At 45.5% G+C, this 25,786-nt stretch overlaps 1 protein-coding gene across 2 annotated transcripts in view; it reads right to left on the bottom strand.

Annotated features, from left to right (window-relative positions):
* Positions 1–246: 246 nt before the first annotated feature.
* Positions 247–25,786, bottom strand: part of SECISBP2 (SECIS binding protein 2) — a gene marked incomplete at both ends in the record, with an annotated part of 28,460 nt that continues 2,920 nt past the window's right edge. The window contains 15 exons of one of the 2 annotated variants that reach the window (XM_084236670.1): positions 247–350; positions 734–926; positions 1,109–1,263; positions 4,991–5,211; positions 5,833–5,965; positions 8,011–8,149; positions 8,741–8,907; positions 11,242–11,371; positions 12,586–12,675; positions 13,913–14,035; positions 15,977–16,182; positions 17,904–17,985; positions 20,164–20,393; positions 21,645–21,768; positions 22,002–22,251. In XM_084236670.1, the coding sequence (XP_084092796.1) occupies positions 247–350; positions 734–926; positions 1,109–1,263; positions 4,991–5,211; positions 5,833–5,965; positions 8,011–8,149; positions 8,741–8,907; positions 11,242–11,371; positions 12,586–12,675; positions 13,913–14,035; positions 15,977–16,182; positions 17,904–17,985; positions 20,164–20,393; positions 21,645–21,768; positions 22,002–22,251 (2,347 nt within the window). Of the gene's footprint in view, positions 351–733; positions 927–1,108; positions 1,264–4,990; positions 5,212–5,832; positions 5,987–8,010; positions 8,150–8,740; positions 8,908–11,241; positions 11,372–12,585; positions 12,676–13,912; positions 14,036–15,976; positions 16,183–17,903; positions 17,986–20,163; positions 20,394–21,644; positions 21,769–22,001; positions 22,252–25,786 lie in introns of both variants that reach the window. The other variant, XM_084236669.1, reaches the window with a different exon arrangement.

Genomic DNA, 25,786 nt, shown 5'->3' with positions numbered 1-25,786 from the left:
AGAGCCAAAGCTGTCTTGAGACTTTTAGAAAAGGCTCCACCAGCTGCCCAAGTGCCCATTCAGGAGGCGCAGCCTGGATGCCCACAGATGCTGCCACACATGCCCTCCACTTAGACTAACTTCCCAACTAAGGAATCATACAAATACTTTAGGTCAATGAAGAACTGAGAAGAAAAAGGCCCTCAAGTCTTTCAAACTACCCCTCCTCACCCCAAGTACACAAACACACAAAAAGAAGAACTCTTCTCATAAACTCAAGTTCATCATCTGAGAGGTTGAAGCTTCCAGAGAGTCTTCCAGTTCCAAGGCACACTGATTGTACACTTCCAGTTGTTTCTTCCAGATTTCAACTGCAAACAAGAAAGCAGCCCAGCTGATGAACAGGCACAGTCGGCACAGATGGGAGCTGCCCAGCAGCTGACTCCCCACTCAGTGACCAGCACAGACTCAACCACCCCTCTCATGCGCCACCCCAGTGAGCAGCACTGGCCATACCTCGGGGCTCTGGGACCTTGACAGACTCCCCCTGGGCCCAGTTACCCCTAGGCCACCTACTGGGTGCCATCTAAGCTGTGTCTGAGACACACCGAGCAGTGCCCTGACTTCTGCTAATCCAAGAACACCTCTTGGACAGCGGCCAGGCCTTCTGCAGCCTGCCCCTTGAGAGTGACCAAGTTGCTCTCCTGGGGAGTTGGACTTTAACTGAAGCCAGTGAAGACCCTCCCGCACTCACTGTAATGTGGCTCTTCTTCTCCAGTGGGAGCTGGGAAGGCATGGTCTGCAGAGCAGCTGGGACTTGGCTCGTGTGAGCTCGTGAGCGCCTGGGGCCCAGGCTCTGCTACCAGCTCCTGGTGCATGTTCTCCAGCAGGGCCTTATATGCCTGTCGGGCGGCCATCGTCAGCTCTACCATCTTGTGGAACTGGTCCTGGGGTGAAGAGGACACAAGTGATGTCTCCTGACCACAAAGGGTCCTTTACATACTGCCCTGCAGGTCCGCACAGGAAAGTGGGAGATACCCACCTGGATGGCACCCAAAGCACTGCTGTGACAGCAGTGAACCCAGACTACCCACCTCCCCAACTCCTCCCACACACCCGCCCTTCTCACCTGTGCCCCATCGTAGCTGAAGATCCCCACCACGCTGACAGGAACAGCTTTGTTCAAACTGCGCCCCAGAGCCTTGCGGTTGAGAGCAAACACGAAGGGGATGTTCTGCTCACAGGCGCAGTCAATGATGGTGTGAAGAGTGTCGTCCAGCCCGCCTGGTAGAAGGACAAGGAGAGAGGGTGGGAGTGCGTCATGGGGGTGGGGAGGAGGTGCTCTCATGGGGTGGGGGGGGGGTGGCTGGCCGTGAGGCCTTTTCCCATAGAAAGCAGCACTCCAGCTGCTTTCCACACACACATCAGGGGTCTTGCCAGAGGGCACTGGAGAAAGTGAGTTTCCTCACTCCCAGTCATGTGCAAGAAAAGACAAGTCTTCAAAAAAGATTTTGCTGGTGTAATAAACTACGTCTACACTGTGTCATCAGCTGGCATTACAAATAGTGGAAAACTGGAGCTTGGTGACTATTTACTGAACACACAGGGTGCTGTGCCAGGCCTCACTGCACTGCTGTGCCTCGTGTGTATTACCTTCCTCTATGCCCCCAAAACCCTGAAGGGGGAGGCTACACCCCACTTACAGATGGAAACCCTGAGCATCTCCTATCCCACATCCCTGCCCCAAACATGACCTTGCCGGGGTCCCTGACTGCTGCCTGCCCCCAGTGAGGTGCCAGCTAGACCATGCTCAGGGAGTGCAAGGAGAGGCACTGTGAGCAAAAGGAAGAGGGCAAGGCTGTGAGGGGGAAACCAGCCCACCAACCCAAAAAGCCAGCAGAAGTGACCACTTCGCCCATCAAGGAGACACCGGGGAACACACACCACACAAATCCAGTGCCGCACACACTCCACAGCAGCCAGAGAGAACACGCCATGGAAGAAATGACGCCCTTACGAAAGCAACAAAACATCATGAGGAATAAATTTATCAAGAAACATGGCATTCACAGAGCCACCAGGAATCACATGAAAACACAACAGGAGCAGGAAACCAACAGAAGGCGCAGGTGCTGCTGAACAGTGATCCAAAACAACCTGTCAGCCAGCCTGAAACTGAAATAGTGTAACAATATGCACTGGATCTTTGCAAGAAACAAAGTATAAAAACCCACAAGAATAGCTTTTTCTAAAAGGAGAATAGTGTTAGGCTAGGATCACTGGGCGTTAAAACTAAAGCGACCAGCACAGAAGCAAGGGGAAGCAGACCACCCAACAGTGTGGAACTGAGGTGTGAGGCATGGCATGTGGGAGCAGTGGTGGTGGAGGAAAGGCAGCGGGGACCACTGGGTCAACTTCTGGAAAGATCCATCTTAGGTGGAAATATACCTAAACAAAGAAAACCCTGGACGAATCAGGAAATTTTTTTTTAAATTTCTAATAACCGAACATGCTTTCATTTTGCACTCTAAAAAGTTGCTTATTTATTATTAACGTAATTACAATTTTGAAAATAAGAACAAAAACCTGAATGGTTTCATATACATTATGGTCTGTATATTAAGTAATAATATATAAGTAAAGATTTTGTACATTAAATCTCATGCCATTCAAGCATTTACATGTTTGGTGCAGACACTACAATCTGTAAAAGTGTCCAAGCACCACCTGAAATCATTCTTTGTTCTATAAAATCTGACATCAGTAAAAAGGTCTTTGTAATTTAAGTCTAGTACTTCTTTATTGTGATATGGGGAAAGATAAGACACAAATCAAAGGGTTTTAAGGTGATGACACAGTCTCATTCATTTATTCATAGAACATTTATCCCATAATTATCTCCATGGAGAGAGGGTATGACTAGTTAAGAGATGAGTTTGGCTTTTCACATAAGTCTGTAATTTATATTAACTTTGAGAAATGTGTATTTGTGAACTTTTATGCAGTGGAATTTCATAGAATGAATAAACTTATTTCTACTTCATTGTGATGTATTTATTTTTTCATGGGGAAATGTCATGACTTTTGAATTAAACCTCTGACATTTTCTAAAACAACAGACCTTTAATGACCTTAGACTCACAAGGCTGAAGAACAACGTGAAATCTAGATGCACTAAAGCAAGCCCAGTGACAGAGCCACACACAAACACCTCAAGTCTCTGCATGGCCCAAAACAGGTTAAAAAATACAGGCAAACCACAAACTAAAAAAGCAATTGCAACTCTTACCCAAAGAAGTAAATTCTTACTTAAAAAAAGGTACAATGTCAATATAAAAAAGATCAACATCCCAAAAGACAAACTGCACAGAATGAGTCAGCAGTCACAGAAAATACCACAGTCTCAAACAAGTGAAAAGAGGTTCACTAGAAAAGCGCTCCCAACATTTCCCCAAGTGGTCGGGGTGGCCAGAAGGGAGCTGCGCACATGCTGGGGCTGTTCTGTCGTCAAGAGGTGGGTGGTGTGGGTACTGGGTGCAAACGCGCACACTGCGTCAGAAACGACATGTACATAGCGGCCACGTTTACAGCTGTTTTTGACACAACAGCGGTGTTGGTGAGGACAGAGCCACGGGGCCCCTAGTGAGCTCGCCGCGGGTCTCGGAAAGACCTGGAGACACACAGTTGACGCTAAAACAAGGCAGACAGATACACACACACACTTTCCCTCCCCCTATAATCTCCAGGACGGACAAAAATCTGGCAGCAGGATTGACTCTGTGTGGCTGGAGGAATCTGGGGGCTTACTCCTCAGAAGAAAGTAAAGAGTGATGGGCTGCTCCGGCAGGGGGTGGCACACACAACTCCTATCACCTGGGCCCCCAGTGACAAGGGCTCTTCGAACTTCCTTTCAAGGGAGGAAGTTCTCTGGGAAATGGGCATATTCAGCTTGATGGGGGCTAATGCTAAAGCCCCCACCCCTCACTTCTGCCCACCCTGCCTCAGAGCACTCTGAAGAGCAGGGAGGGTGGGGAAGCAGCAACCTCAGGGGATAGAAACTTTAAAGAAAAGACCAATTCCGGGTGGTCTGGGAAAAGGGAGAGGCAGAAAGCAGAGCTGGGGAACGGTTGTGTTCCACGGGTCTAGTGACAGCGACGTGATTTCAGCTCACCACAGAGACGGGCCAGGCCCCTACACACAGGCCATGCTGTCTCTTGCTCAAGGGCCTCTCCAACCTTGGAACCCGTCATGCCACATAGCAAGCAGAAAGAACTAGCCCAGCCAGCTGAGAAAGGCCAATAAAACCCACAGATCTTCTCTAATAAGGATAATATAAGACTATACTATAGTCTTAATCAAGACTATAATCAAGTTGCTTATACCTCAAAGCAAAAAAGTACAGGAATTGATACTTAAACGTCTCATGTACACTGAACACCCAACGAACAGATGCAGCACGACTTGGCTCCTCTGCAGGGAGACGGTGAGAGCGCGGCCGGGGAAAGCCAGGTGTGCCGCGAGCGCTGGCTCACACTGACCACCATGCCCCTTGCTGTGCAGCCCGAGGACAGAAATGAGTAAGTTGAGGGCTCACCCAGGACGTGTATCCCACCCCACTGAACACAACAGACCTCCCAGCATCAGTGAGATGGCTATGGCTGAGACAACCCGCAGCTTCAACTGCGCAGCTTCAACTGTGACAGATTGAACAAGCAAATGCAAACAAGACAAAGGCCCGAGGCAGGGGGTATCCAGCTGCGGATCACACAATCTCTATGGTGAGTGAGCAGTGACCCTCCCCAGTTCCAGAGTAAACTGGCACTGCGCCACCTGGCACACGACAAGGCTACATGGGCCACGGGAACCACGACACACAGTCACACAGTAAGGCACCCAGTGACCATGAACTCTGGAAAACAAATTACTGAAAAATAAAACAAAGCAGCACCAGGCACTGACTGGTGAGTGGTCAACACTAAAGGACCACGTGCCAGGAGACAACAGTGTTTACCTTTTGACTGTATCTTCTCACAGTTAGGAGAAATGATGATGCATTTCAGCTTTCTGAGCTTCAGATGTTTGAGAACTTCTCTTAGCCCCAGTACAAGTCGGCGTTTGGTCTTCGCCTTGACTGGATCTTTCTGGTACATACGGTCTTGGAAACGGACCAGTTCTTTCAGGAGATCCGTAACACAGGCGTCCACTTCTTTACTAAGCATCTGGCTGCAGTAACTGAAAAAAACACAAGACCATCGGCGTCCCATGGCTGTGACACCGCTGCGCCGCGCCTGTCCCTCCTCAGATGAGCAAAGTGGACAGTGTGGCCCTGCGCTAGCAGCACACTGGATGAGCAATGCTCAAAAGATGAGACTCCTGGGCGGCTTGATTTCACAGGGTAGGATCAGGGCATCCTCTCCCATTCCCAATTACAAGGAACAAAACCTGTGCCCCACTCGCCACCATGGCTCATCATGGCCGCTCCCCACGTGCCACCCCGTCATGAACACAAACGGCGGGAGAGGCCACCCTGGAGGAAGGGGCGAGACACAGCTCCCTCAGTAAGCATGCAGAGAAATGAAAGCGCACATGGAACCCAGGCAGTCACTTGCTTCCCGGGCTCCGGGGAGCTTCTGGCACAGTGTAGGACAGAAGCCCCAGAGAGGCGGACAGGCGCCTCTACCGCATGCCCCTCTTGACTGGGTACTGGTCACCTCCCACCAGCAAGAGGAAAACAAGCTGGCGCTCAGCACTGAGGCTTTGCCAGCTTCTCAGGGTGGCAGACACAGATGCTCCTCACCAGGGGGCCATCACCCGCCTAGTCCCCATGGGCGGCACCCACCACAGCTCACTCACTCCCTGAATCTCCGGCTGTGGATCTTGGGGTAGCAGGTGCTGTCAGGGGCAAGGGGGCAGACTTCCGTCTCCTTCGGAATCTTTGCCCCCAGACACTCCTCAGACTTGCTCTCCACAGCAGGAGCCTCAGACACTGACACGGTGTCCACCCCTCCTGTATTCACAGAGAAAGGAAGAATTACACAGCATCTGCAACAGAGGCCTGTGGGTGGGGGTACACGTTAGCTTCACAACACCCTGTCACGATAGCAGCCGGACTCCACATGTGTCCACCACCTAGCTGCGATGCTGCGGGGCCTGACAGTGGGCCTGAGGTGCAATGACCTGGGACAAACAAGTACTGGTGGAAACAGACATGGCACCTTTCTGCGTTGCCTGGAGGGCCCTAGCCTCTATTTTTCTGTGGCAAAATAGTCATATGACTCGCCATGATAGCCACTTCTAAGTGCAAGATTCAGTGGCCAAATTTATTTTAAATTTTGAGACTTAACCTCAAGTTTTTTTTTTTTTGTTTGTTTGTTTTTAAAGATTTATTTATTTATACAAGAACCAGGGTACAGGCCAGATATGTGGGAGGGTGAGAGGTTTCACCAGAGACAGAGCGGGGAACAGAAGAACAGGCAGTCCGACAAAAGAAATACACTGCGGTGAGGGGAGCAGAGGGTGAGACAGGAGAGGTCTGCTGAGCCATGTGGGTTGCTCTGCAGCCAGCGGGGACTGAACCGGCACTGCAGAGGCTGCAGACAGCTTCACAGCACTGCGCTCAACTGCCTGCGACACCAGGGAGGCCCTTCACATCAGTTTTAAAGGTAGGGTTTTAGCTCTGAATTTTTGCACTTCAATGCTGGAGATATTTCTTTATCAAATAATCCTTGTAAGAGTTGAGAACTCATGGGCCTAATCCATGAGAGCCTTAAAAGTTATGTTTAAACATACCTTACGTAATAGCTTAAGTCTCCCAAAAGTTACTGCAAGAGACTTTCAATTTTCTTTTCTTTTTTTTTTTTTTTAAGATTTATTTATTTATAAAAGAACTGGGGTACAGGCCAGAAGTGGAGGAGGGTGAGAGGGTTCACCAGAGACAGAGTGGGGAACAGAACAGGCAGATGACCAAAAACACTGCTGAGGGGGGGCAGCAGGCAAGACAGGAGAGGTCTGCCCCGCCATGTAGGTATCTCCCTGGCTGGCTGGGAAGTGAACCTGTGCTGCAGAGCCTACGAACAGCCTCACAACACTGCGCTCAATGTGCTGTACCACTGGGGAGGCCCGAGATTCTCAATTTTCAAGTGAGGGGAAGGGTTATCAGGTGAAGGAATTCAAAAGCCAGGATACTGTTCACGCGCTGCTGGCCTGCTCCCCACCCAGGGTAAACTGTAAGGCACCAGCACACCTGTTGGGCAGGAACTTCTAGGGCTAGAGGGCAGAGGACCCCTGGATTCCACAGTCCTGCCACAGGAAAACCATAGGAGGGAATGCTGGCACCCAACCCGCCACACCTCCAGCACAGGTCAGCAACCCTACTCCTATAGCTGCAAAGCAGAAATGCCACACACCCATCTACGACCTTACATGCTCACATACCTGGCACTACGCAGCAGGGACATACACTGCCAAAGCCCACTGCTAGAAGTTCCAAAGTCACTAGCTGTGCTGTGGTCAGGAGCAAGGCCTTGGTCTGGGGTCTGGGGAACACTAGGGCTGTTCTGCTTCCGAATGGGGCACTCCCGCTACTCTGTAATCTCCCAAGCTGCATGTTTAGGGTTTGTGTGTGTGGATGTTTTCTGAATGTATCACTGAAGGTGCTATAACAGCCTTCTTACAACATAACAAGCTTGCTTAAATCTTGATCTGCCCTTTTGTTTGACACCATCCATGTCTTACAGGTTGTAGGAAACCAGTTTGGCAGTTTGTGGTGTCATTATCGTGGGAACTTCAAGTTTTGAGGCTCATCTCCTCTATCCCTCAGAGACACTACCAGAACCAGAGCCCCCACAAGCTCCACCCATCCAGGGTGCCCTTACTGTCAAGATGGGAATCTGAAAACTGCATTTCCCAGGGTCAAGGCTGGTACTTTTACCACAAAGGGCAGGGGCCAGCAGAGCTTCGGATAGTTTGCTGTACACACACGGCTGCCCCAGTGAAAATTCCTGTAAGCAGCAAACAAAAAGAAATTGGTACCTGAGGGCTCAACCTGCTCCAGGGACTGGTTATCACCTCCACTCTCCCTGTGTTGCACATCATCACTGGCAAAAGCTGGGCTCACCACATTTTCCTGGAAACGCTGCTGCATTCTCTCTTGCCGTTCTTTCAAAATAATCTTTAAAATCAAACAAAAAATTAAAATACATAAATATTTCTACTTACAGGTAAGCACTCTGCGAAATAAGGTGATATGCCTCTTTGATCCTTACTCCCAGGCCCCGGGGCCTGGTTCAATCCTTCTTCCTGCAGCCCAGGAGCAGGGTGGCCCCCAGGTGCAAAGAGCAGGGCCCAGCACACATGTCACCCAGCCCTGGACCAGACCGCACTCCCTGACCCGAAGGCAGACACAGCCCACACGCTGTGGGCTGCACCGTACCGTCCCCCGATAGAACACCTGCCAGAGTGGTCAAGAGCCACACTCACAACAGCAGACAGACGAGCTGGACATGATGAGGGTGTAAAGCGTCACACCCTCTCCCACCCCACTCCCATCCCGTCTGACTTCCCTTCTCTCTCCAGCCACCAGGAACCCCACCCAGGCCACATCACTCAGAGGGGGGATCACTTTCAGAGAATCAAGAACACCTCTTGCTATGATGTGTTCAAATAAAGGTTCAAACTACAAACCTCAAGTCTGGGTGCCAGCGAGCACAGACTGAGGAGAGGTATGGGGTCCCGGCACCTGGCTACACAGGAAACCACACACCTTCTTCAGTGAGGTTGGTTTCTTGGCCTTGGGGACTTCCCTCTGCTTCCCCTTCTTCGTCAGAGGGGCGCTGGAGTCCAAGGGGTTGTGCGGGGTCTTCACCTGGCTGAAGCGGTGGCCCTTCTTCCCAGATGCAGCCTCTTTGGAGAGGACTGGCACTGCCCCGACTGCAACACAACGGGGACACATGTCACAGCCACGCTCAGGGACAGACGCCCCCTGCCCACTCTTTGGGGCCATACACCTCAGGCCCGCTGGGATGGGGGAGCGCGCGAGACCAGCCACACTGCTCAGGCTGTCCCCCCAGTCTTGCTCATCCTCACCACACTGTCCCCTGGAAATTCTTTTAAATGGCCAGGGTTTTCAATGAAATTTAGTATCTTTGGCAAGGATCCAAAACAACTGTCAAAAGATCATTGAGACAACCACAGAAATTTAAACAGACTGGATACCAGATGCTAAGAAGAAAAAATGGTTAATATTGTTAAGGTAGACAGGAGAATGGCAAGTGGTTTAGTTCAAAACATCAGAGATGCCAAATGTAAGTAAAATGATAGGATGTTCTATGAGTGGCTTCACAGTAAGTCAGGGGGTTAAAAAAAAGCAAGTTATAGATGTAATGAGATGGGCAAAATGTTAAGTATTGGAGACAGGGCCTCCCCTGATGGTGCAGTGGTTGAGCGATGGGCTGCGAAGCTGCCCGCAGCCTCTGCAGAGCCGGTTCAATCCCCGGCCGCCAGCGAGGGTCCCACATGGCGCAACAGACCTCTCCTGCCCCGCCAACTGCTCCCCTCAGCAGTGTATTTTGTCAGTCTGCCTGTTCTGTTCCCCGCCCTGGCTCTGGTGAATTCTCTCACCCTCCCTCGCTTCTGACTATACCCAGTGCTTATATAAATAAATAAATCTTTTAAAAGAATTAAAAAAAGTATTGGAGTCAGGTACCAGGGAAACAAAAGGTCACAAATTACATTATCCCATTTCTATAAAATGCCACATACAGTAAATTCAGAGAAAATGTACCTTAGTGGTTGCCAGGGGCTAGGTTATGAGGGCAATGGGAGATTATCAGAGGGCTTCTTTTGAGGTGATGAAAATGCCCTGGAACTAGACAGCATTGTGGATATACTAAATGTCACTGAACAGCATTCTTTGGATTGGTTAATTTTACACTGCATGGATTTCATTTCCGTGAAAAACAAATGACAGATACATATACACACGAGTAAATCTCAATGCTGCGCTGCCAGAACAAAGCCTATGCAAAGGACGATATGCCGAGAGCTTCCAGGAATCTACTTAGTTCTAGAATAGGAAAAATATAACCTACTATTCTATCATAGCTGTATATATATCACATTGTTTATTCATTCAAGGGTTGATAGACATTTGGGGCCTTTCCACCTTCTGGCAATTATGAATAATGCTGTTGTGGGAATACAGGCATACAAGGATCTGAGTCTTTCTAATTCTTTTGGGTAAACAGAGGAGAGGAACTGCTGGCTCACATTAGTTATTTAGCACTTTAAGGCACTCTCAGCAGGAGCTGCACTGTTTTTACATCACCAGCAGCAATGTACAGGAGCTAGTCTTGCCAATGCTTGGTATTTTCCACGGTTTTGATTACGGCCATCACAACAGGCCAGAAGCACCTTCTCTCCACGGGCCTGATCTGCACCTCCCCCTCATGACTGTGGCGCTAAGCAGGTTTCCTTTCCTGTGTCGTTGGCCATTTGTGTGTCTTCTCTAGAGAAATGACTTTTCGAGCCCTCTATCCACTTTTAATGGTGCTTGTCTTTGCTGTTGAGTTATACAAGTTCTTACATACTTGGATACCCTCATCAGAATCACAATTTACAATTTTTTTTTCTCCAAAATTACTCTAAAGCAGTCTCTGAGTAGTCTTTTCACTTCCTTGATACTGCTCCCTGCTACACAAAAGATTATATTTTGAGAAGATCTAATCCACTTTTGCCTTTGTTGCCTGTATTTTGGTGTCTTATCTAGAGATTCACTGTCTAATCCAAGGCAATGAAGATTTACCCAGGCTTTCTTCCAAGAGTTTTATGTTAGCTCTTACACTTAGGGAAATGATCCATTTTGAGCTAATTTTTATATATGGTGTGAGATGTGGGGTCCAACTTCATTTTTAGCATGTAGACATATATAGCTGACCCAGTACCACTTTGGAAGATACTGTTCTTTGTTCTTTGAATGAACTTATTAGTACCCTTTGTCAAAGATGCACCGATCACAGATACTGGGTATATTTCTAGACTCAATTCTATTTCACTGGTCTACAGCTACCCTTATTCCAGTACAATACTGTTATGATTATACAAAAATAATCTTTTTATGTTTACTAGATGATATAACTTGTCAGTATATATGTAAAAATATACGTGCATATAGTTTAGAAATGACTTTTGATTACATAAGAAAATAGTCACAAAATAGTATGGAAGACAACCAACCATTTGCTGGAGACAAAAAGCCTCTTTTACCTGAGAACACTACTGGTTTGGAGGACTGCTTTGCGTTCTGGGAGTGCTGCTTCTTCTCCAGTGCCGTCAGCATGCCCCCCAAATCCAACTGGACGGGAATTTGGCTTTTCTTTGCACTATTTTTAAAGTTCTAAAAAGTTAAAACAAAAACAAAAAAACCCCAGAAATTTAAAAACAAAACCAATTTATTTATTACCAACTGTGCTTTTCATTTGTACAAGTCATATAATTAAAAGTACTGCCCATGGTTGTTTATTTCCTCCTTTCATAATATTGGGCTCACATGAAACCACCTAAATTTCTGTCTCTAGATAGCATCCTTATGAATAACAAGGTTCAGCCAGGGACAAGACACCAAGGCCTGTATGAAGTCTTTGCACAAAAGTCTGTATGTGAGGCTAATGGGCTAATTTTATTGCTTCATTAGATCATTCACCCTCCAACTGCCTTACTTAGGTGAGCCAACCAACTGCCATGAGACCATGGGATATCACCAAAAATTGAAACAAGTCAAATCACATCTAGCAGTTAAGTACTAAACTTAGGCACAAAGTTTAATATACTCTAAACAAATGTTATTTCTGAAATAGCTGTGATCTGGGTTTTGAGATTATATAAAAAGGCTTATAGGCCCACGGTTCTCCTGTGCATTAATGTCTCCATGCCTGCTCTCTTGCGTGGCATCAAAACCCACTAGCTGAGGGCTGGCCTCATGGGGTGAAGCAAAGGTACCCCAGAAACCTCTAAAGGGATGGAAGATGACTAAATTATAATGGGAATTCAAAGTTAATTTGCACAGGAATTTGGAATTTTACTTTTCACAAATGTGAAAACAATTACCCCCCCGAAAGGTGAAGTGATAATGAATGTGCTAGAGCAGAAATGGCCCCAAAAGTGCAAATTTCCCCCGCAGATGATGCACCACAAGGTCATTCCCGACTCTCAGTGGGATGGGGAACAGGAGAAGCACCCCCTCGCCTTGCTTTGACTTCTTAGAATTAAATTTGGGTGACTCTCTTCCTTTTCTCCTCTCAGACATTACTGCCTCACAAAGGAGTGTCTGTTTCCAGAAGAAATTGAGTTTTTGTTTTTTTTTTTTCCTTTAACTCAAAGTTTCAAAGGTAGCTGTGCTCGTTTCTGAGAGGGTGGTGCCAGTTACCAGACTCCTAGTACAAAAGGGACCAACTGCTTTAGCTGAAAAGCCAATGGAAGAAATGAGTCAAAACAAAATCACCTGTCACCGTACACAAAGTCGTCTAGAAAACAGTTTTCCCTTAGAGTTTAGTTTTAGCAAGAAAAGTTCATTTAAGCATATGGCAACTGTGGTTTTGATCTAAAAATTACCTGTGGCTGCTGTTTAGATTGAAATTTCGGCGACTCTATTCTGTCTCTTCTTTCAGATGCGACTGCCAGGTTGGGGAACTCCTCGGCATCCTAAGTAAACCACACATCCTTTAGCTCTAGTGAATCATGAGGATCAAAGATGCCCAAATACAAATATTTCCTTGCTCATGTTTTCTTTCTACAAGTTCCCCTGAAAGTATTCAATGGTAAAATAAAGGAGCCCAAAAACCTGTAAGAAAAGGACTTCACCATTATTATACTCTCAAACCAAAATTAAAAAGCCCAGGTCTACAGTCCTGCCTCAGAGTGTGAGAACAGAGGCACCATGGAGGCAGGTACACCTGAACAGTCTATGGGACTGTCCTGGCTGAGTTCAAGCACCCAGCACCCCCATGGCATTTTCATTAGAGAACCATCAGTCCACACTCAGGAGACATGTTTTCTGTTTTGTGTGCTGACTCCAAGCTAGAAAAAAGAAAAGGTGGTAGGCCTTTAAGCAATGTTGAAATCATTTTAAAATGTCTCATGAGTTTTTGTAGGTGACTAGAGAGGGGATGCAAGAAATAAGGGGCAGAAATAGGAACTACTTGTTGGCCCAAGCCATACTTGCTCTGCCATGGTCACAAGTCTTCAACATGCAGCCCCGCTTTTCTCAAAGGAATATTCCAAGCGCCTTGGGAGCGCCCCAGATTTGTGGGAACAACTGGGTCTTAACCTGAAGCTAGATGCCTGGGTCAAACCCAAGACTTTTCTGCAGGCACTCGGAGCCAGGCTGCTGAGTCTAGTTCAGCAGACTGAAGAGAAACTTAGAATCAAAGATGGCTCCCTGTAAGACAGGGATATTATGGAGTATCATAATTTACAATGCTTTTGCAAGTCCAAGACATTCTCCTGACGAGGCCCACAATAGACCTATGGTACTCTAAATTTCTCTATAGCAAAATACTATTACAAGATTTCTGGACAGAACAAGAGGCCCTGCAAAAGTCAGCATGCTAAAGCAAACACAAACAGGTAAACAAAATACCACCAGAGGGTAGAGATTAGCCTGTGTAACACACATAATCAAATTTTAATATAAGTAATCTGGTCTCTAGGCTATTTGCCCTTCCAGACGCTTACTGAGTGCCTGCTCTGAGAGGGCGCTGTGCTGGGGTGCAAAATGAACGAAGGACAAAAACAGGAGACTAGTTCTGCTGACACTAGGAAAATAGTTACTAAAGAAATGCTGGAGGTTTTCACTGAGGAAACCTGTATGAACCCATATTTCTCTTAGGAAAGAACCGTTTATTACAGCACACAAAGTGAGTGATAAATATAAATATACTTCAATCCTTGGCGGCTCTTGAACTGTCAAGACTTCATAGTTTGGTTCTGACTTTTCTTTCTTTTTCTTATTCTTTCTTGAGACTTCACTTTGCTCACGATCACCACATTGTGCTGCTTTGGACTAGAACAAAAAACAAAACAAAAATCTTGGGTTTTTAGGATATTCAGCAAGCTGTTTAATTCAAGTTTAGTGTACGGTAGCAAGTTAGATAAACAGATGGCATTTTATTCAGAGTTCTGCAGCTCATTCCCTATTTTCCAAGGAGCCAGCATTCAGTGGACTAAAAAATAAACAAAATAGTCGTTACATCCAATTATTTTGAAACTGGCAGAGTTGGATCTACCCTGGTCTCCAGCGTGAGGATGTCGGAGTCTACTAACACCAACGTGAAGTTCTGCATAAATCCAGGTGTGCTGTTTCTATCACCAGGGCCCTATGTTTCGCAAAGCTGACTGGTTACCAGAACCCCTGTGGAACCTTTGAATCAGACAAACTTCTGGGCTCACCCCAGACCTGAGGAGTGGGACCTTATCACTGCCACTCACTCTCCGCCCCCTGGTCTTTCTTGATCAGGTCACAGGCTCTCCAGCCTCAGGGCCTCAGAACTTACACTCACAGGGATTCAGCCAGTCTGCTCCCTCCCTCAGCACAACATGACCCATCTTGCTAACCTCTCGCTCCCTGTGCTCTCTGTGGCACCGCTTTCCAGCTGACAGGCCTGCACCATCTGTATACAGAGGTGGACAGAGGCTGAAGCGCTCAGGGCCTTTTCATGCTTGGATCCTGCTTTACCACAGTGGGAATGAATCCCTTAGAGAAAAGCCTCAGTGGATAGAAATATTTATCTACTGGCCTAGAGGGGCTGTCCATGAAACTATGTAAGTGAGAAAGGGAACTTTCAAAGGTAATGTGTACTGAATAATTTCATTTCTGTTTAAAAACAAAACAAAACACAAGCTCTATTTGTAGTTTTCAGGAGTCTGAGTCGATGCAGGCCTCCCTGGGGAGTGGAACCAAACCCTTTTCTATGAGTAGATCCTTGTATTAAATTTGTCATTTCACAATACAGACAAAGCTTTAGAGCACGACGCAAAGCCATCTGGTTATAAGACGACAGGACAGCTTCACTTTCTTTATTTTGGAGCCTTTCTAAAATTAACTTTTCATATACCTATGACTAAAAAATAATTCAAAACACTCTGGGAAAACGAAATAAGATCTGCTAACCCTTAGTAAATTCACTGTGTATTAAGGAAACGGTGTCCAATAGCAAATTGGAGGCCACAGTGCAGACCCAGGTAGAGGGCCATCAGGCAGCGGCGCCCAGAGCCAGCCATGGCCTGTATGTGTATGCTCTGAGGGCAACTCTCCACAGGCCTGGCACCTCACGAACTGTTCCCTCCATACTTTCCTCAGTTACCTGAGTATGAACACACCACTCCCATCAGCAGATGTCAAAAAGTACTTACATACTGAGAAAGAGAGGAAACCACCACACTAAACAAATGTGACCATGTTTCAACCAAAAATAACATTGTTCACAATGAAGATCAAGAACAGTCTTGATCAAAAAAAGGCTCTTCTGGAAACAAATCTAGGCATCAATACAAGGACAGCTTAAGTTATCTGAATTGAAGGGGGAAAAAAATGGGATTCCGGAATGCTATCTTACAATAAGCAAACAAATTGCAATTAACCAAGAATCAGTAACATACACCAGATGACTGCAAAATGTGGAATTAAATTGTTAACAGTATCCTAGGAGGTAAAAAAAAAAATAAACTTGGGGAGGGGGGCTGAAGCAACTTTATACACCAGAGCTCAAACTCAAGGACCAAGCTGCTTGCAGACATTGTGAGCGGTCTAAAATGTACACCCTCACTCATGTATAAAAGCTACCACTTGCGTTCCTGACTGATGTCTGATTTTTTCAAGATCCAACAGCAACCAGCTCAGATAAGCGACAACGGTACAGAACGAAACACTTTCAGTTAGGACTGGAGAGAAAACAAAGACTCTCTAGTGGTACAGAGATCAACGAAATCAAAATGTGACGCATACCTTTTGAGAAGGGTGGGCAACGTGTTTCTCTTTGTAGGAAGGATCCGAAGATAAAACTTTAGAAGATGACATACTAACATTTTTAGGATCTGCTGATGAAGGAACCGTCTTTAGGTTTATCATGGAAGTAACATGTTTAGGGGCTGGTGACAGTTCTGTAGGTAATGTCTGCCGAACAACATAACCCATTGGTGTCCAAGATAACTCTGCTCAAAGATAACCAAAATTGTTGAACAATCTCAACGGTAAAACAGAAACTCCTTAGAAATTTCAGACATGCATTATATGCAGTAATTTCTCAGCGCACAATTTAAGCTAGGATATTACTCAAAACATTCTCTTGCAAACTATAGCACAGTAAACTTGTTTTTATTCCTTGAACAGGCATGCTGAATTTTAAGATTAACTGACTAATCCTAACTTGGGGGAGCAAGTGGAAAGACAAACAATATTTTGGGTTAAAAAACAATCCACAGTTATGTTCACAGGTAAACACACAGAATCAATGGGCTAAAGATCAAAATTTGGTCCTACTAACTTTGAAGTGTACCTGTAACATCAGAAGTCAAACATCACTAGCCTTCAGCTATAACAATAATTGGTAATTTATTTATTTTTAGGACACAGGCATAAGTATAGCAACAGTAGGCCTTTGGTGCCTGTGACACTCTCCATACAGATAGAACAAAGGGGCAGCCACCGGATTGGGGGCAGATCAGGTCCACAGCCTGCCACTGTTCTTATCAACACAGAGCCACGCGTCCTCAGAGCAGCCCTACAGGGAAAATCTTTCCTGAACGTATGTACCAGACATGAGAATGGAGAAGAAACACACCCGTGGCTCTCACTGGAATAATGCTGTATGTGCCCTCTAGAAGGAAGAGCTAGTTAGACTATTTTCAGGAGCAGACTCTTTTTTGACCTCTCCATGACTTGACTTAACACAACTTCTTGGCCAGAACAGACTAGCAGGAGTTCTCAAAGTGTGATCAGAGGCTCCCAGGACCCTCTCAAGGGCTCATGAAGTGCTCTGGTAGCAGGACAGCCTTCCCTGCTCTTGCTCTCCTGCACATGCAGTGGGACTCTGCAGAGGATGTGGGAGCGAGCCGCAGCAGGTCTACTGAACCAGGCAAAGGGCTGATGACTGTACAAGGCTGCTCTCCTCACAGCAGTTTTTGATTTCAGGGAAGTTATTTTAAATAACAGTGTTATGTAACAAGTGACTGCTGCTTTAAAGAGAATTAGAACTTTGAAGTTTCTCAGTATCAACTTCAAATATTGCAAATGATGGCAGTTAGCCTTATAAACAGAAACTCTTAGTGGCTTTAAAAAAATTATTTATTTATGCATACAAAAACTGGGGTACGGGCCAGAGGTGCAGGGGGTGAGAGGATTCACCAGAGACAGAGTGAGGGGCAGAACAGCAGACTAACTGAAATACACTGCTGGGGTGAGCAGCGGGCAAGACGGGAGAGGTCCTCTGTGCCATGTGGGTAGCTCCCTGGCCGGGGATCAAACTTGTGCTGCAATGGCTGCAGATAGCGTCCTAGTGCTGAGACTTAACCCCTTGGCCACCAGGGAGGCCCCCTTAGTTGCTTTTTTTAAGATTCTAAGGGGTCCTGAAACAAACTCTGAGAACCACTAACAACAGGCAATAAGAAAGCAGTCATTTCTGAGTTCATAAAATTTCCCACTTATCTAGACAAATACATCTTTGACCATGTTTGACACTCCTTGGGGGGAAGGGTGGAGAGGGTCTCATGTACTTATGCCAATCTTCTTGACCAACAACCAGGTGAGTTTATCAGCAGCTCATCATTTGCCTTCAAGAAGGCCTTCAAACAAAACATTCCACAACTGCACTGGGCTAAAAATGAACTCAGGAAAGATGACTGAATTCTTTTAAAATAATATTAGCCACTCTTACCTCTTGTACATGAAGAGGGATTGGCAGCAGCATTATCAGTTATAGATTCAGTTGGATTATTTTTTTTCACCACTATTTCACCCTAAAAAGCAAACCAGTTATTTTCTTACCATGTCACATCAAATGGAGTCATTTAATTTTTAAATAGTTTCCCTTGCTAGTCTTAAATTCCACAAAACATATGCTAATTAAAAATTCTAAATCCTTAAGTACATAATGTGAAAATTTAAATCATTTTCCTCCGCCAAACCTCATTCCCTAGAGGAAAAAGTACACACTGTACAGTTTAGCTAGGGCCCCGCCTAGGAAATAAACCTGTGTATGTCATCTTCACATGGACCCCAATAATGGGCTCACACCACACCTAACAGCATGCAACTCTGAAAAATCACATCACCAACAACTTCCCAGGTTAGTACAAAGGCGCCCGCACAGTTCCTAAAGCTGCAGTGTCCCAAATGCAAGTGAAAGCCACAGGTCACCAACCCTACCAAAGCTCCCAATCACCCCTCAAATCACCACAAAGACAACAAATACTAGCCTTGTAAAGCATGCACCCTTTACGATGGGAGGCGACCACATGCATGGAAAATAAGGCATTAAAGGACACCAAGAACAGGTTTGGGTGGGGTGGGGGTACCTTGAGACTCCTCAAAGTGACTGACAACAGTGAAGGTAAGGGAAACTGATGACACATCCAAACATGAGTGGACTGACATAAACACTAAAAGTTCCTATGATTGATAAATGTACTTATTTTGCCATTTCATTAGAGCTGAATCAAGAAATAAAAGAGAATTTAGACACAGCCTGTTCGTTTAGTAAAAATAACTTTTTGCTCACCAAGAACAATGAAAAATTATACATCAATATCAAAGATCAACACAATGGTTATATTTTCAAAGAATACAAGAAGACACAAAGTGCAACATTCATTTTTCAAAATTCAAACACAAGCCCATATGTACATACAATCCCCAATTCATAGCAACCCCCTCAGTGTACCACTGTACCATTTAAAAAAGATTTAAGTATTAGACATGGTTTGCTCTTGGCTGCCCAACTTCAGACAATTATATTTTTCTTGGTGTTTAAAGGTACCACTAATAAATTCCAGAGAAAAATTTTCTTTTAGAGGGAAAATGAAAAAACACCAAACATAATTCAAGAGCATGAAAGCATAAGGGAATGAGTATATAAATCTCCTGACATCGCGATGTGTCCAAGCACACAACACTCACATGTAAGAGGTGCCCGTGACAGTGTCATGCACATCCTGCCTGCTCCTGTGGAGCGCCTGCAGCCCCCACAGCACCCCACCTACCTACATGGAGCACCCGGGAGCTTGGAAATCGTCTCTGACCAACTGTGTCACAGACCCTCGCCCACTCAGCTTTCCCCCGCACACACCAGGCCCAGGAGGCAGTCACTTATCTGCCAAGGAAACAGGGGTTCTTCTACAGCCATCGAGCAGCCTGACAGCAACAGAAGCCACTACCACAGAGCCCACAGGCATCAGTATCCAGGCACCAAGAGAAGGACAGGACGGGAAAGAGAGACCCTTTCTCCAGTCAAGAGCCAAGTCAATGGTGAGCCCTGTGTTCTTCCTGATTTCTGTCTTTGCTTTTATACTCTAACCCACTTCCCTTGGTGGGAGACCTGGCAGAACTCATTTTGGAGACAACAATCTACTATATAAAATTTCTTTCCCCAAAGTCTCAACTGAATTGGTTTGAGAGGAAAATGCCTCAAATTGGTAGGCTAAAACATTGAGATGAAATGTTGACAAGAGTGCAAGTGAAAGCTATTGAAGGCACTTACTGCAACTCTGCTGAATCTGCTATACCATTAACAAGAGAGGGACAGACAAAAAGTTTGGAAAATACACTGTGCAGTTTTAAATATTACAATTAGATTTAAAAAAAAGTTTCTCTCTACATTGGAAAAAGGGCTGTGTCAGAACGCAATACCAGAAATGTGATGTTCACGTGGCCTATCTAAGCAACTGGACTCATGGTGGACCCTTCTCCTCCCGAGGCACTACATTACCTGTTAGCTACCAGATACAAAGAAGAGTATTGGGCAATGCTTTTAAAACAGCTACACTGAGTATCACTGGGTGTAAAGGGCTGAATGTCAGTGAAGGCCGTCGGGCATCCTCAGAGAGACACAGTGAGTACTGTCAGAAGTGAGGGACTTGAGAAGGCATGTTCTGAGGAGAAGAGAGGGAGAGGGAAACAAGAGTAGGTCTTCCACTCACCTCTGATAACACTGCAACAGGTTTCCCCACTTCTCTCAGGAGAGAAATGTTGGCTGAGGCAGAGCGTAAAGGTCCCCACTTGGGTGGTTTTTGAGTCTCTGATCTCTCGCTGTTCTCTGAACCCTGCAGTTCAGGAAAATCCAACCTGGTAAATTCAAACTCAGGTTTGGAGGCAGGTCCGCTTTTTTCAATGATTCTGGATTTCCTGTCTGTGCGTTTATGACACCCATCTGTATTCACAGAGACAGACACTTAGGTGTTGTTCAACGACCTACACAGCGCTTAAGTTACAGGGTATAAAATCTATTGTTGTTGAGGCAACAACATGCTACTGTCCAAACTCCCTCACTTCTGACAGTGCTGCTAACCGTCTGTGTAACAGTGTAAATAAATCATAAATGACTAGAAGACATTTGCTTCTGGCTGAGACACAGGGAAAGCGAAATACATTTCAAATTTTATGAGGAATTCTCAGTTGATGAAATAGTTATCATAACTTTATTGTACAGCCGGTCATTTAAAATATTCCTAATATGCTATAATTTTATTGTTTTGGAAATTTAACAGAAGTCCAAAAAATTTCCTTTAAGTAATACTGTCTCTCTTTCAGTTTGCTGGATTGAACTGGAGGAAAGCAAGCAGAATTAAACTGACTATTTCTTTCCCATCTATCTCCTTCAAATGCAAATAAATGAAATGCAGGTGGCAACACCATGAAGCCCTTGCTTTTAATTGTATGGCCAGTTATGACGGCTCACTCTTCAATTTTCCCTTCACATTTTCATGTGCCCAGTGGTGTATGAGTGAAATTAACCCAAGGAGAAAAATTTATATACCAAGTAATATAAATTATACACAAAAATCAACTGACCATTCCTAGTAAGTACCCTACAAGTTTTAAATCATTATATAAGTAGGCGGCGTATGTGACCAAACTGCACTAGTAAATAAATTTTCAGGAAAAAACAACAATCTGTAGAAAGACAGGAATGGTAAATTCCAAGCCCAGAATAGACATGACCTTTGTCATGAACGAAAAAGGTGTCCTGGATTACCTACACTGCCCCAAATGTGGCATTAAGGATGGGATTCAAACCACAAACTCTCCCACCCATTAGAAAGTTTCCTAACAGAACTACACAAAAGCAATTTCAAGAAGGAACAAGGTCAAATGCAATAGGAAGAATACAGTTGTGACTTGCTTGTATTTAAGCACACTCCTGAGGTGTGTGGTTGTCACTTGCTTGCTATGTAGCCTCAGAAAGGTTCTTGCAAAAAATAAGGTAATACACACTAAGGGGACATCACAAAAACCATACATAGCAGGTCCCTCCACAGAGGAGAGGTTTCCAGGATCCCACATGGAGTCTGAGGGTCTCAGCTCTTCCGACGATTAAGTTCACAGAGAGTTGCAAAGAGAATGGTACAGTTCTGGGGTGCAGGAGGCAGGAAGACACAACACTGCAGACTGCTATTTTTACCTGATTTCAAACTATTTTCAGCATGAGTGGATATAGGATGGGAACTTTTAACTGATTTCATATCAGATGATATAGCTCCATCAGCCTTCTTAGTTTCAAACTTTTGCTCATCATATGTTTTTTTCTGCAGAAAAGAAAAAAAAAGTCTCTTCAATTAAAAAAACTACCTCTACATAAAAAAGGGTTAAAATAGCAAATTTGTAAGTATTCACAATTCACCTTAGAACTTTCAAAAGGATTAGACCAAGTAAAATCTTAAATACCACAAAATAGACAACTTAAATAGCATGCAAGAATTAACCAGTTCTTTACATTTTAAATGGTGAAAGTGCCAACAAAACCACAGCATTCACTGACCTTAAAGAGAGCTTTCGAGTCCTGTGGGAGGGGGCACATGTGCTCATGGCGTGGCTTCACCATTTGAAAGCCTCGGTAACCATGGGGCTGGCTGTAATCATACTGGGAGCCGGGCACTGGGCAGCCATTCTGTGTAGACTCAAGGGTGTAGGGAGGGTAGGCATAGGGCTGAAGCGCCATCTCGGAAGGTATATACTGGGGTGGAAAAGATGACGCTCCAAAGGTCCTATCTTCAGTATAGAGTTTCTGTCTAAATAAAAGGGTGAAATTTAGGTGCAGATTTCATAGCCAGGAGCTTAATATATTGTAATAACCTAATTTAAACTTTTATTTTTGAGGCTGTGCATTCTAGCAGTGAAGTAGCTCTACAAGCCAAATATAGTCTCTAACATGCTTTGCCTGCAAGAAAAATGCTGACCTAATTCGGTTTTCACTCCCAAACCAGAACATCCATGACAAGACTGCATCACGGAGACAGGAGCCTGGAGGAAGCCCCAGCAGCTTTTCACACTCAGGCTGTCATATCTGGGAAAGTCCCTCTTAGCAACCCTGGCCAAAAGGGTCATCCAGAGCAGTCTCTTCCAGAGGGGGCTTTCACAGAGGCCCTGCTGCCCAAATCTCATCTCCACCTGGCTGGCCTTCTCCAGTCCACCATCCATCCTGGGCCTGCTGACTGGCAGGTCGGAACTGCAGGGGGGCACTGTGCACCAAATGGCCCAGGGACTGCACAGCCTACTGAGAAGACAGACCCTGTGAACACAGCCGCCACCTCAATTTGCTCAAGCTGCTAGACTAAACCAAAATATAATTTCATTCTGATTTTATTTATGGGTAAATACGGTATGCAGTTGAGGTTTCAACCATTTTTTCAGTGGAAACTAATATAAAATGAAATGCTGAGCAGCTGAGTTAAAATACAAACCATAGCCTTTATATTCCCACAAATAAGTACCAAGTAGTTGTTTTTATAAATTTCAGAGATGAAAAACTTTCTGTAGCAAATGAGTGAAATCCCAAAGTATACTGGTCCACTGAAAGGCAGGAAAGTTCAGAGCTAATCAAAAGACACACACTGTGATCTCCCAGTGTGTGAACAAAAGGATATGTGGGCACAGGTACTTCTGACTGGGGGCGTCTAATTCTACCTGGAAGCGAGTGTGAACCTGCCAAGGGGGGTGAAGGCAGTGATCATCTCCAGGTCTGAGAGGCACGCACACAGGCACACAGGAAAATTCACTGCTCTCGCTTCCATGCAGTATGTAATTACAGACTACCAGCTATGCACATTAATTCACGATGTTTTATAGTAAATCTGTATTTTGCAGTAACTTTTACTTATAGGCAACTCTAGTAATGAAATACACCTCATTGAGAATCAAATCAGGGCCTCTCCAGTGGCGCAGCAGGGTGAGCGCCATGCTGTGAAGCTGTCTGCGGCCTCTGCAGTGCGGGTTTGATTCCCGGCTGACCAGGGAGAAACCCACATGGCGCAGCAGACCTCTCCTGCCTCGCCCTTTGCTCTCCCCAGTAGGGTCTTCGATCTGTCTGCCTGTTTTGCTCCCCACTCTGTCGCTGGTGAATTCTCTCACCCTCCTGCACCTCTGGCCTGTACCCCAGTTCTTGTATAAATAAATAAATCTTTAAAAAAAAAAACTGATCTTTCTTTAAAAAAAAAAAAAAAAGTGGGGCCTCCCTGGTGGTGCAGCGGTTGAGCACTGGGTTGCGAGGCTGCCCGCAGCCTCTGCAGCGCGGGTTCACTCCCCGGCCTCCCCGGCCACCGGAGGAGGGCCCCACATGGCGCGCAGGCCTCCCCTGCCGCCCGCTGCTCCCCTCAGCAGTGTACCTCGGTCCTTCTACCTTCTCTGCTCCCCGCTCTGGCTCTGGTGAATTCTCTCACCCTCCCGTGCTTCTGACTGTACCCAATGCTTGTATAAATAAATAAATAAATAAATATTTAAAAAAAAAAAAAAAAAAAAAAAGTAATCAAATCAAATCCTTTCACTGGTTTTGCCCATGGCCTAGTGCTACTCTCCAAAGAGGAGTCAAAGCTGTCCAGGCAGCAACCCTAGAGGTGAAACCCCATTTTCTTATGTTTGATGCTCAAAAAGTCTAATAAGGAGCAGATGAAGGTAAAAAATCTGTTCTTCACAAAAGAATGGCCAATAGCAAAAAAAGAAAGGTTATCTCACAAATCCAAAAATGAATGAGGACACCAACGAAACTGATGTGAAGAAGAAAATGAGGGCAGGATCCAGAAGTGGTTTTGAAGATTGTCGTCACCTCTCTCATTCATACTGGTCTGGCGACTTGGCTCCCCCCTCTGATGTCAGCAGTCACCTCCTACAGCTAAGTTCCCCGGGCATGTGCACAACACCCACTGATCTCTAGCTCCACTTCTGCTTCCCCAGTCCTAAAATAGTCCCCAAGTGTCCTAGGACTTCCTTCCTGTCAGCTAAGTCACCCTTCTGCATGGCAGCTGCCAGGTCTGGTCCTACTGTCATGTCACTGGGAAGCTTCCCTGGCCTAGACTTGCAAATCTGGTCTCTCCTTGGTTTTGCTCTTCCATGGTCTGGCCGCCACTCCACTCCGCCTGTCAGTCATTCTGAGTTCAAATCTTCTACTGTTCTTAGAAATTCAGACACTTGCAATCTAGCACCTTCACCAAATCCTGGCCTCTATCTCCAACTCACACGTCATGTACTCTGCATTGTTCACTCTTCCCCCATCCCATACATATGAGTTCAACCGTAACACATGGTCCCCAAACCAGCCCCACTTCACATTTGTGGTGTCATAATGACATTCAATGCCGTCCATGATATCTACTGGAAACCCCAATGCATCTTTGCTACCGAATTCCAGATGGACAACCAAGATGTCCATTTTTCCTGCAGCAGGTCTCCTTGCATTTTCTTCTCTTTCCAGTGCCTGGCGGTCAAAGCCTTCAAGCCCTTTACCCTTCAAACCTAACTGGAATCAACGTGCAATTATCATGACCCCATTCAAAACACCACCAAAAGTTCCCTATTTCCCACCCAAGCAAACCTAAATGTTTCAGCTGCTCCATCTAGGCTTTCAATCTACTAGCTGCCATCCCAAACAGCTGGTACTTAGTCTTCAGCTGTCTACAACATCATCTTGCACTGGTCCCTGAAGTCAGGTCAGCACCTCTCAGTGATCCAGTCACTCCTCCACCCACTGAACTACCCCAAAGCCTGCAGCGGGAGGCCCTCCTCTGCTGAAGAATGCTAGTCCTCACAGCTGGGAGGCTGCAACTGAAAGCACCTACCAGTGCACTGTGAAATTTCTACAGTAAATTCCAAGATGCTGAAAATGCTCAACAAACTTGCCAACAGCAACAGCAGATTTGGGGAATATAACTGAACTCAGTACAGAACTAAATGCTAATTCTAGTTCCAGTGCTGCTGAGCTGAGTAACTTGGGACAAACATTCCTAGGCTGTTGCTTCAGTGAGAAAAATAACCTTCATCTCTTTACCAATATCATGGACTGTAGCCTGCATGAAAGACATGAATACATGTAGCAATACCCAAACCAAACTCACAAACCTCAAATGTGTGCTGCACAGGGTTTGTCACAAAGCAAGAAGTATATTTGCATAGCCCTTTGCTCATTACACTAATAAATAATCAGTGCTTCCCAAACACCGCAAAGTCTATATATCAGAATCCTTCCACCGACATTTTTCTTCTCTAACATCACTATGGAGAAGATTGGGACATTTTCTTTTCTCTCCGTAAGTACAAATCCGTGTGAGAGAAAAA

Source organism: Talpa europaea, assembly GCF_964194135.1.
Source record: "Talpa europaea genome assembly, chromosome: 7".
Lineage (NCBI taxonomy): Eukaryota > Metazoa > Chordata > Mammalia > Eulipotyphla > Talpidae > Talpa > Talpa europaea.
Note: the sequence above shows the minus strand (reverse complement) of the source record. Positions and strands in the feature narration are given on the sequence as shown.